The sequence below is a fragment of the Phragmites australis genome, chromosome 22 (genome assembly GCF_958298935.1).
Source record: "Phragmites australis chromosome 22, lpPhrAust1.1, whole genome shotgun sequence".
Taxonomy (NCBI): domain Eukaryota; kingdom Viridiplantae; phylum Streptophyta; class Magnoliopsida; order Poales; family Poaceae; genus Phragmites; species Phragmites australis.
Genome location: NC_084942.1, coordinates 1927345 through 1939827, shown reverse-complemented (window position 1 = coordinate 1939827; position 12483 = coordinate 1927345). Strand labels below are relative to the sequence as shown.

Genomic DNA, 12483 nt, shown 5'->3' with positions numbered 1-12483 from the left:
GTAGGCCGGATCCCTATTCTTGCTAGGCGTTGATGGGCCGCGCTACACTAAAGTTATGAGCAGTGTAATCTACATATAGGAGGAATATCCCTACCCTGACGCACCTGATCCACAAACCATCCTTGCTACCGGGTCGGTCTCCGAATCCACCATGCCAAAATTGAGTAGAGGGGTTAAGCGGCAGCGCAATAACTACTTGCTACTGCCCGCTCCGCCATGGAGCCTCCTTTCCATTTTTTGCAAGAGATGGAGAAGAGGAGAGAGATGATGTGGAGAAGGAATAGGAGGAAGAAGAAGAGGGGGCTGGAAGAGGAATGAGATAAGCCCCTTAGGTTACTTGTTGACTCCACCACTTGTCACTTGGGGTTTGTCAGCCACGGAGGAGATATGTCTGATGAGCTCGTGATCTGTTCATGACGGCCTGAGCTCTAGCGAGCGGGCGGCGTGTCATGAAGAGCCTCGAACAGAAGCCACTTGGCTACGTGAGCTCTGCGCCGCATAAGAATATGTCTGGGAGTGCTCTTTAACGACCTCCCGTCGGAGGCGCTCGATCTCTTCAAGCCGCCACAACTCCATCCCCGCCGCCGTCTCCAATCAACGCACGAGCATCTTCCGTCAACCATTTCCCAAGTACAAGAAATCTTCACTTGAATATGCCAACAAAAAAAACATTAGGTCAACAAACTGCTTCCACGAACATGACAACTCTGTGCCATCCCACGCGTTGAACACCCATCACCATCCTAGCCTTCTCCTTCCGTATGGGTTTATAGCCCGATTAAACTATCCTGCTTGGCGTACACTGAAAATTATTTGATCCCTTTGATTTTTGAACCGACCCTCACAAAAAGAGAAAGTTAAGAACATTTTACTTTTGACTTGTTAGGTGTCTCTCTCAGAGAGAAGGCACCCTCCAAAAATTAGGTATGCTGCTTAGAGTGGCGTGCACACGGTATTCTTTAGTAAAAGGCGAAAGAATAGTTCGCTCTGTGCTCACCACGCAGCTGCTTGGTTCCTACCGCTGCACCCCGCCTCCCTTATGTAGCCAGCTCCTCCTCTACACCCTCCTTCCCTTGGCGATGTGGTACTATCCTCCCTCCCCACAGCCACCCCCTATCGGTTCGGCCTGCCACCCCAGCCCATGCTACACTTTGGGCACGGCAGAATTTGGGCTGAGGGCCAGATGGACATCATGGGCTACTCATAGCACCAACGGACCAAACATTGCTTCTTTCACTGTGCAAGGAGGGAAAATTTTGTTTCACCGGCTAAGTGGTAAACCCGATGGCGAATTGATATTCTCTTACTTAGTAACTGCACACATATTTTACATATGTAAAATTGATTTAGAATATAACAATTCGAAGAAATAAAAAAATATAGCATAACAAAGAAGAGATGTGCATATCGAACTTTCCAAAAACACAATGTGTGATTGCTAAAAAGAGAGCACAATCATTATTAATTTATTGATTCCTGAGTGGGGAGATTGAAAACATTTTTAAAAGGAGGAACGGGTCTAACTTTACATGGTAATCGTTTAATCAACTCGGGTAAACGGTTGATATCGTTTGAATCTGCCACAACTCATCTATTTTATGAGATATAGATATAGATGCGAAACTTGACGGCAATGGAGAAATATTCACTTATCAATTTGGCGGTGAATCAATATCAATATCAATACTAATATAAAAGGCATGGGTTTGATAGAACGAAGCGATCTCAGTCGTCCATCCTCTTAGATCAAACTATCTATTGCTCCAAAGGCATCGCGCATCATTCCATACTACCATCATGATTAATTTGGGAACTCCAAATCAATTAGTACTGCACGATCTCCTTTCAAATACCGCCTCAAACCCATCAATCAATGTCCTTGGGAAAGGAAGGATGGCAAACTATTTATGTCCCATTTATCCTAGTAGATTCCATTTTCATAGCCTGGATCAGCAAATTTGTTCACTGCATTCTGTATGTAATGGTGGGTTGCCAGGCAAATTGTGCTCGTCCTCCACCATTGTTGTTAATGCTGCATTTTGAGAGATTGCATTGCTTACTGTAGTTGAAGTGAAGCTCATTCAGTAGGCTTTGTGAGTATGTGAGTTTTGAAAATCCATATGCCTATATGAGTCATGTCGAAACACTATGATCAGATCAATCTGCAGGATATGGCCAAGTATGTTCTTGCTACCTTGCTCCAAATTTCAGTACTGAACCAGAAAAGATTAAGCTATTCTTTTTCAAGAAAAAAAAAACCCGGCAAGTTAATTGGGAACTCCTATTTCCCTCCATTTCATCTTTTCCATTTACACTCTTGAGTCTTGCAGTTTCTTGGTTTGCTTGTTGTTACACTTCTCCAGCTGTCAACTAGAAATAAAGGTGAGTTTTTCAGAGGATTGTACAGGAGGGGCGGCCGCAGCAGCTTTCGCTCTTGTGAGAGTGCGATCCACTCCCCTCGTCGTCCATCATATGGTTTCTTCGTCTGCAGATACAAGATGAGCAAACGGTGTCAGTTTCAGATACAAATCATCGATGCATTCCTTCAGCTCGAGTTCGATGGGCACGGTATCACTGCCTTGATTATTCTGATCAACGTAATTGGATGTGGTTATTTATCTATCTCTTGACTCAAAATGAGAGATGGATAGAAAGCACTTTTTTTCGAATTCCATTCTTTATTTATCTTTTATTCCAAAATCCCCCCAAAAATCCTATTTCATTTTTCAATGGAGTTAGATGATCTAGTTCTTAATATTATTACTTTTCTTAACTGACAGATTACACAACAAATCTCTTGATTCGCTAGGATTTCTAGAAGAAGATGACATTTGTTTGATGAGAAATAAAAAGGAACATTATGAATTCGCGTGGCTGAAGCTAAAGCAGCTACTTTCAAAGTAATAGAAAGAAAAGCAACAACTGGAGTGAGAGAGTTAATCCTTTCCGGAGAATTAGATAGCCTACCCGAACAGTCTTTTTATTTGATGGGGAACATGGATGAAGCTAGCATGAAAGCTATAAACCTACAAGATCCAATGCAATGCAAATAGATGCAATGTGCAATGTATGTGTGTGCTTGCGATATAAATTGTGGAGTACCGTCGTCGTCTAACTTGGCGGCCGATTTGCAAGATCCGAAGTGCAAGAAGCCAGCGACAGACGCGATATCCGTTTTTCAGGAGCGGCGGCACCGCCGGTTTTCCTGACGCCGATTGAAGCCTAATCGATGGAGTACAGGCAACCTATCAATACATAGTGATTTCGATCGGTCCTAGGATGCTAATTATAATACTGCATGCATGAGAATCGATATCGATCGAGAAGAATTCATGCAATTAATCAGTGCAAGAAAGTAATCAAAGGAGAAATGGTAACAAGAGGTCGGAATTGATATTTTGAGAGTTTCAGATCATCACTCACTTGGCCATCATGACCTTGGCGAACTCGGTGTAGTTGATCTGCCCGTCGCCGTCGACGTCGGCCTCGCGCAGCATCTCGGCGAGCTCCTCGTCGGAGAGGCGCTCGCCGAGGTTCTCCAGGACGTGGCGCAGCTCGTCGCGGGAGATGAAGCCGTTCTGGTCCTGGTCGAAGACGCGGAAGGCCTCGCGGAGCTCGTCGTCGGCGCCGGCGTCGCGCATCTTGCGGGCCAGGAGGGTGAGGAACTCGTGGAAGTCGATGGCGCCGCTGCCGTCGGCGTCCACCTCGTCGACCATGTCCTGCAGCTCCGCCTCCGTGGGGCTCTGCCCCAGCGAACGCATCACCGTCCCGAGCTCCTTGGTCGTGATCGTCCCTGCAGGTGGTGAATTCTTGCATCAACCCGGTTGCCCCATTGCATGCATGCATTGCGCGCGCAATTCAATCCGTTGATGAACAAGAACAATGCAAGGGCAATACCGTCGCCATCTTTGTCGAAGAGGCTGAAGGCCTCCCGGAACTCGTCGATCTGCTCCTTGCTCAGCTGCAGCTCCACCTCGTCCATTCCTCTCTCAATTCAATCGATTGATCGTTTGATCCCGTTGGAGATATCATACGATGGATGGATTGGTCTAGATTCACATGCAATGCACCCCGTATAGGTATAGCCTCCCTCGATCACGAATCCACAACCATGCGATGGATTATAGGAGACGAAAGGATTCGATCGGCAGGGACGATGAGTATTTTTTTTCTTAAAAAACAGCACAATGGCAAAACTGAATTCCCATTTCTAGATAGTTTGCACCTTGTTGTTCTTGTCCTCTGTTGTTTCTGCTCGATCTTGTGTTGCCTAAAATAAGGAGGTTAGAGCATGTTATATACTTACTTGCTCACGTCACGTACGTGATTTGCTTGCACGACGTATCGAGTTTTTCATGTAGAAAAGAGAACCTTAATTTCTGTCGAAATAGTTGTAATGCTCTGCTTCTTAGAAAGAGAGAATATGTGCCGAGTTGATATTTTATTGAGAAATACTATTTACCTATCGATAGATTTTAGGGGAGAATCTGACGATTTTTTAACCTTCTCATCGGCGAAGAGATTCGTGCCGGACACCTCCTCTTCCACCTCTGACGAGCTCCGGTGAGCTCCATTAACTCCGACGAAGTTAGGATTTCGGATTGGGGTAAGGTTTGGGTTTTGGAGGGATTTAGGTCTCCGACTATAGAGGGAGCTCTGGGGAGGCCACCGGGGGTCTTGGGTCTGGAGATGTAGGGTCTCGGCGGTGGCCACAGGCGGTGGGTGGGGTGGCGAGGGTGCCACCCACCGAGGGTGGCAGAGGACCAGCGATGGGCCAGTGATGGTAGCGGGGGTGTTGGAGATGTAGTGGTTAGCGATAGGCAGTGATGGAGGGACGCTGGAAAGAGAGATTGGCGGAGGAGGAGGGCGGGCTACACCCGCACCGGAGACGGCGACACGGAGGACGGTGGCGCACGGGCAGTGGCAATGGGGTTGTGAGAGAGACAGCCGCGGGGCTGATCTGGAACATCCGATCTACATCTAAGAGATTAAAATTTGACAAATATTTACTCTCAAAACCAGTCATCAGATAAATAGAGACTCCCTTTTTTTTTCCTCCAAAGTGAGCACATATGCAGCAGGGCGGCTGCCGAAATTTTCCAGAACGAACGAAGTTAGCATCAGATCACCGGCCATGCTCAGTCCTGCAGTTTGTACTCGCACCAGTTTCCATTCTTTTTAGTTTCTCAACCATTGCTGCTGACTAGCATCTCACAATTGACTGCCAGGTGCAAGGGTGCCATACCTAAGCTAAGCATGCAGCCGGTAAAGAAGATAATGATAATAACCAAATAACATTGCACTTCTAGGTCAGCTGTTTGGTTCTCCAAAGTCCAAACCAATTTTTTTTTTTTAAGAACAGACTTTCAGCTGATAAATGTCGGGCCAACATCCAGCTGAATTATCAGAAAAAAAAACATATATGGTATTTTGATCAAGAAGCGAACCAAGCAGAACCACCATCCAGGATGCTTGCAAAAAAAATGTCCACATTAAATATTATCTTCTATGGAGCACAGAATGGCAGTCGATCAAAACTCTAATCATCCTCGAACTGAGGATCATAGTAACCAACACATATGACAGCAAAACTGGGATACACACTATTGAATATGGCTCATCAGATGGAGTGATAGTAACCAACACATATGACAGCAAAAAATCTCGAAGTAACCAACACATATGACAGCAAAAACTGGGATACACACTATTGAATCTCCAAGAAGTTGGATGGCACTATCAAAAACATCTATATGGCTCATCAGATGGAGTGGTTGTATCGAGTGAATGTCATTAGTTTGACTCTTTACAAGTGACAACTCCGTAGGAAAAATGAATCAGCCGCAGAAGATGACAAAGCAAAAAGAATAGCCATTTCATTTCGATGGGGACACAAAATGGTTAATTTCTAATACCATCATAAGAAAATGAGAGAAAATAATGTCATTATACTACCTGATGAACAAACAGAAGTAGTGGGGGCAAATCTTCAGGTGCATTTGCCTGCTCTTTCATTTTCGCTCTGAATTCGGCCTCCTCTTCTATATCTTTTTCCAATGAAAGATCCCAAATTCTGAATGCAGACAATTCAGGAGAGGTGTCAGCAAATACTAGGCAAACATTTCAGCAATTCAGTGCATCTAAAACATAAATGAGAGAAGGGAAGGAGGGAGACTTACGTGAGTTGATGATCTTCAGATGTTACAGCCAATGTTGGTGCTTCATGTAGACTCCACTCGATAGATCTAATTGCTTTCTTGTGGTACTCAAAATGTGCTACCAAGGAGTCCTCCTACCAGTACTATAGAGAGCATAAGGGATTTTTTTTTTAAAACAGATATATCATTCATAAGCAATAAACTAAAAAAAAATACACAAGCAAAAATATTATTAAATATGTTAGTCCCACCCAGCCTTGTCGCACCCCCACCTCCCACCTGCCCCCAGCCGTCTTCGGCGGCGGGAATGCCGCCAGATCCGCACCCACCACCCCCATTGTGCTAACCCGGCGGATTCGCGCTCCCCCGCCCCACCCTAGCCCACCAGCCGTCCTCCGTCGCTTGCCACTAGCGGCAAGCCACCCCCGCATCCGCCTCCTCCGCCGGGCCGGCCTGCCTCCCTTGGAGCTTCCTCTAAAACCGACAACGAAGAACCCCCCAATCAAATGAGATTTCAGAGTCTAAAATGTAGGAAGCGTTTTAAATTAATCCGTGCAAATATCTATATATGAAATTAAATGATATGGATGATTTATGGGCATGGAAGAGGGAACCACATATTAAGTTCTCAACACAGAAACATTGTTAACACCATAGCAGATCATAGTTTTCACGGTGGTAAGGCGAGGCGAGGCGTCTGACTACCTTCACACCTTTTAGGCAAGTATGACCTGAGGTAAGGCGACACCATATTCACATAAATGTACAAACACAATTTTTGAAATAAGAATGTTGAAAGGCATACCTTGATCAATAGTTCAAAGAATACAAGAAAAATGAAGAGAACTAGGCCACTACTTCCCTCAGCCCATTGTCCCTCTCAAGCCCAAAGCCCATCTATGCACCCCTCCCTCCCCTTTTGTGCCCTAATCCTACCAAGAACAGGCAGCCGCCACTTCCTACCCCATTCCCTCTCTCTGCAGATCTACAGCTGGCTTCCCTCCCTTCCTCTCTCTCTCTCTCCCTCTCCCTCTCCCTCTCCCATCATGCGCGCCATCGCCCTCCCACCCCTTGGCTCCTCCTGCATGGACACATGGCCTCCTCCGCCGTTGCCCTCCTCGCCCTACCCTTCCCCTCCTCATCTTCCTCCAACGACGCCAAGATTTTTCCACCCCGACCACCGCCCGCGCTAGAGGCAGCCTCCCCGCCTCCGCAGCAGTAGCCGTGGCAGTGGCAGAGCCTGGAGTGCAATTGCAACGATGAAGGCGCTGTCGTATGCGGGAGACGTCAACCAGGTGGTCGACATCTTCGCCGAGCTTGCGACTCTCGCATTTCCCAATATGGTGTCACGTAGCGATATGGCGACGCCTATGTGACGTCATATTCTCCAAGGCGGACGCCACAATTGCATTAGGTGTGGCAACAACTATGGCGTTCACCCACGAGCGTTGCAGCGCCAAATCGACACTTTAGCGACACCTTAACAACCATGTAGCAGATGACAAACATTGTGAAATGGATAAGATCAGATACACACCAGTAACAAGTCTTCCAGTAACAAGTGGACTCCAATCAATTGCATAGCCCTGATCTTTATGGCCACTAAATACTTTCATAGGTAAAAGCTTGTGGATTATGTCATCTTCTTTGTGTGCAGATGTCCCTGACTCTGCTAATGAATTAACAAATTTGCTCAAGTTCCACACCTGCATATTTAGAATGCACAGTTAGTTATGCACAAAGAAATAGTCAGTCCGGTGCATCTATCACAGACAAAGGTTTTCAAAAGAGAAAATATAATGCATAAAATATGCATTGTTACTGGGCAAATAGGACATGGGATTGATGGGAAATGCAACTCCGCAACGTGGTGTGCACACACCCTCTATCTCGATCGTCCATCCCTCTCATCCATCCGTTGATTCTCTCACCTATCCCATGTTTTTTCACCTAACCCTCCAGCACAAATATCAACGCAAATGCACGGCCGAGATAGAGGGTATGTGCGCATCACGTTGTGAAATTTTCTCTTCCTGGATTGATGTACAGGTTGAGTGTGCTCACCATCACAATAAATAAAAAGGAAACTCGAGAGAAGAAATGAATGAATTACCTGAACATGACCAGTATCTCCCCATGTAGCACATAGATGTGGTTTTTGAGTCATTGAGCGTATCCGATTTACACACCCCCCATGAGCCACCTTTTTTAGCTGGTACATTCATAGATAGCAATAGAACACATTACAAGCTATGTATCAAAGGAGCTTACTGGATAGTGAAATGATTATTTTTATGGCAAAGTATAGAGTTAGGGTCTTGAGAAAGAACGTACCTGTACAACAGGCTTTGTACCTTTGTTAATTTCTTCATATTCTTCATCACTGCTGCTGTCACTATCCATATCACTGTCACCATCAACTGCTGAAGCTGGTATAGGTTCCAGCTTCTTCCCATTTATGTTGGAAAGCTTGAAAATGCCAATATAATTCAATGAAGCCTTCTCAGCCTGAAGAAACAAGAAGTTTAGCATCAGAGAGACAAACTAAAGTTTCTTGTCATGAAATGATTGTTTGCAGTTACATCAATCTCATGTCAATCCTTCAAACTCAATGTCCAGGGTAAGATCAATTCATTTAAGAAGTTGTTAACTCATGCTTTTATTACTCTTGTAAAAATCCAAGTTAGAGTTCACTCGCAATCCATCACAATTTCTGGCAACAATTATGATATAAATCCAGTAAAAAACAATCATGATATAAAAGCAAGCAAGCGGGCACTAACAGTAAGTCTGGCACGGTTTTTCTGATCCCAGAATCAGCAACGGTATGATTTTCGATCTAAAGACTAATAGCACAAATAAAAAATAGGCAACATCATAGCACGTTCCTATGAGATTTTCTGCAAAAGTAAAATTAAAAACATAGAAGAATATGAAACAACAGTACAAATAAATATATCCATAGAATTATATTATTTATTACTTTAAAAGTTGAAGTTGGTGGTGGTGGTGGATGGTTGGTTCTACACTTCAACCCTACAGGATTTTCTGTGGACTGATTTGTTTGTACATGGAGATCCTTTAAGCACAACTGCACTCATGTGATTTAGCTGTGGCTTAATGACCAATTTAATTTTCATATTAAAAATAAATATTTGTGAACGATGGGTAGTCAGGATAGAGTTTAAAGCTATAATATTTGTTTATTAGAGATCCGTTGCAATCGCATGTGCACTCGGCTAGTTTGAGAAAATCAAAGAATTGTGTGAAAGACATGAAGAGCAACTAAAGTTTTGCTTGTAACAATGTCTAGGTTTAGGATGGTAAAGAGAAACGCAACCTTCGTTCCAGCAACGCCATACAATATATGTGGGAACTCTGATCGGATAAGTCCAAGTTGATCGCGCACAACATCAAAACTGCAATTGAAGATAAATTGTTGAGAACAGACCATATATTGGCCTCAAATTACGACAGGACCCCCATGGGGAGAAACTTTACCTCAAGGAAGGCCAGCCAATGCTGAACCCTCAGAGATAATTGTAAGCCTGGAGTTTCAGCGCATCTACTCCCGGTTGCCATACCTGAAAAGAACCACTAGTTGAGCCTAATTCGTACGCAAAATAGATACGAATCTTCTTACAAAAAGAACAGATTAAAAACAAAAAAATTAAGCAAAAGGTGATTCATTTAGGCATTTCAGGCGTCACTTGATGAGTAAACACCACTCTGTCGGCTGTATGAAAAACAACTAGATTGCTTATTCCACCCTCACCTTAGCCGGGCCAGACGCAACAGCAACAACAGGATTAGATGACGACGAGGCTTCACCTTTCTTCAGCCAGAAATACAGCAAAATTAGCAAAATGAAGTGAAGAACATACTGAAGAGGCCAAAAAAAAAAAAATCCAGGAATAACATCTGGTACCTTGGTCTTCTTCTTGGATTTGGCCTTCTTGGCCCTCTTGATGGTGCGACCCATCAGTGGAAGAATCCACCTAGTTCCCTTCGGTGAAGGGAGAGCGGTGGGGAGTATGGCAGATTAGGGTGTCGCTGAGGTGCGGCTGCGTCCGCGACGGAGGAGGGGAAATAGGCGGAGGAGCGATGGCCGGAGTAAGGGCAAGTGGCGGCTGCCCTGCCCCAGGGTTTCGGGGCTGTTTGGTTATAGCCCATGCCACAGCCCCGCCAAACATGGGCGCGCCAATGCATTGGCGAAGGATTTCCCCGTCCATAGATTTGCCAACGTTTTGGTAGGAATTGTGAGTGAATGATCATGCTAGCATTGGCAAGCCAATATTTTGGCAACAAACCAAACAATATCCAAACATATTGTGGATCACCAATTTTTGGTATGGCAAGTTAGGGTAATCAACCAAACAAGTCCGATTGCCCGGGCCGAGAGGCTCAGGGCGGGCCGTTATTGTACAGCTTATACAGTCATGGTCCATATAGCCCATAAAATTTGGTCGAAACATATTATAGCCCATAAAGCAGAGTGAATCGTGGGAGTGTTTGACAGAGGTTCAACTTTAATTTTTTTTTAAAGATTTTTAGTTCGATTAAGCTTGATTAATTCATAGAGTTGCAACTATAAGTGTACTGAGGGTATTTGAGTGTGCTATCTTATTTTTATTTCAGACTAAAATCATAGATTTAAAAGATTTTATTTTAACCTATAATATCAAAATCTGATGTAGAACTAGAAGCTAAAGTTCTATCAAACATGACTTATAATTGGTTGATCCATGTCATTTTTGTGTTCCTCTAAACTTGAGAAAAAAGAACGCTCGTTTATATTGTGTCTAATAAGCATCATAAGAGCAAAACTGCACTGGAGTTCAAATTCCATCAGGAATTATTTTCTTTTCCGATAAGTTTAACCTGTGCAGGGTCGCTGAGCTTTTTTTATATTTTGAAAATCAAAAAATTACAAAAGTACACAACCGTTTGAAACAATAGCGGGTGATAGGTTTTAAAAATTTAACATCTTGTTCTTTCAACGGACGACAAGTTCAAAAATAAAAAATATCTTTTATTTCTCTCAAGATTTAAAACACTATCAAAATAATAATGAAAAAATCTTAAAACATTGTGGTGTAGAGAATAATGAGATCTAGCTCTAAAAAAATTAGGCAAAAAAATTATTTTTACAATAAAAAACCAAAAAGATAAATTTTATTGTACATAACATGTCAGATTGGGTGATAAAAACTCCACTTGAACACTGGCGTCAGTATCTAAGAGCATGTTTGACAGAGCTCTAGGTTTAAGCATTTTCTAAACTTAATATGATGTGTAGCTGGGAGTTGAAGCCCAGAGTCCAAATGGTGTGCTCCTCCGCTAGGATGGATTAAAGTAAATTTGGATGGCTCATTTTATGCCTGAAACAGGGAAACCTGAGTTGGTGTGATTGGTAAAGATCCAGAAGGTGAAGTCATCTGTAGGTCCTGGAAATTTTTGTTCAACTGATGATCTTGAGGCGGAGCTAATTGCTTTACGGGAGGGCCAGTCATGACGGAGACTGATAGCCTTTCATTCATTAAGTTGGTGAATCCCGGCGACGAATTGAAGATCGGTCCAGATATGCCTTCCTGCCAAACGAGGTGCAGCTTCTGCTCACTGGGTGATCGAGGTAGATTCATATTGGAGAATGCAATCGGTTTCAGAATAGAATAGCTCATGAATCATCACGCACGTCGAATTGTTCATACGGCTGTGTTTGGGTCACTTTCTGAACCTTAGGCCATCTCCAAGCGTTTCTTTTCGGAGACGAAAATCCCGTCATAAAGTTATTTTTGTTCTTTTCAACGTTCCAACGATTTCCTTTCACAGTTCTCATCACGAAAAGATTTTTAAGATTATTCCTTTCAGGACGGGATTCTCTCTCCTTTCTTTTCGTGATTCTACTTGAAAGTAAGCTGTTATATGAAAGAAAATAAAAGGAACGAGAACGAAGAATGGAATCGGAAAGGGAACGAAATGAAAGAAATATAGTTGAAGATGATCTTATATCACAGATGATCTGTGAGGATTATAATGCCTCCTATTCTGAGTAATATATTTCCCTCTTCCCTCGGGAAAAAGTGATTGAAACCGATTTAACTAATTTGGTCTCCAATCACATAATCAAAAGTGCTATTGATGCACCTAAATGGTGCGCCCCTGAAGGCCCAAATCTTGGTGATAAGCACACGCCTAGGCAGCACGTGTAGCAAGTTGTTGTGGCCCGATCTTCTCGTAGGATCTGCGAACTTGATAAATTGTCGCTGCGTGACCTGGTGAAGAGGCAGCGCACCGCGAGGCTGTCCACGCGACGAACTACCGA

The 12483-nt window shown here is 43.8% G+C and overlaps 1 protein-coding gene, 1 long non-coding RNA gene and 2 pseudogenes across 2 annotated transcripts; all 4 read right to left on the bottom strand.

The window, feature by feature from the left end:
- Positions 1-896: 896 nt before the first annotated feature.
- LOC133905594 (U5 spliceosomal RNA) lies at positions 897-1006 on the bottom strand (annotated as a pseudogene).
- Positions 1007-3419: 2413 nt separating this feature from the next.
- LOC133905527 (uncharacterized) lies at positions 3420-3982 on the bottom strand. The gene is made up of 2 exons (XM_062347339.1): positions 3898-3982; positions 3420-3793 (listed from the first exon to the last, which is right to left on the bottom strand). Exons 1-2 carry the CDS (start codon positions 3980-3982, stop codon positions 3420-3422), a joined length of 459 nt encoding a protein of 152 aa, XP_062203323.1.
- Positions 3983-5954: 1972 nt separating this feature from the next.
- LOC133905083 (uncharacterized) lies at positions 5955-6504 on the bottom strand. The gene is made up of 3 exons (XR_009907551.1): positions 6410-6504; positions 6180-6301; positions 5955-6073 (listed from the first exon to the last, which is right to left on the bottom strand). It is a non-coding gene; the product is annotated as an uncharacterized LOC133905083 (long non-coding RNA).
- A 47-nt stretch (positions 6505-6551) lies between these two features.
- On the bottom strand, positions 6552-9832 carry LOC133905082 (protein HEAT STRESS TOLERANT DWD 1-like; annotated as a pseudogene).
- Between the last annotated feature and the right edge of the window lie 2651 nt (positions 9833-12483).

Coding starts and splice junctions, on each gene's coding strand:
- LOC133905527 (XM_062347339.1), bottom strand. CDS start 3,982: ATGGACGAGGTGGAGCTGCAGCTGAGCAAGGAGCAGATCGACGAGTTC. Junction 3,794..3,897: donor CTTCGACAAAGATGGCGACG/GTATTGCCCTTG, acceptor CACCACCTGCAG/GGACGATCACGACCAAGGAG.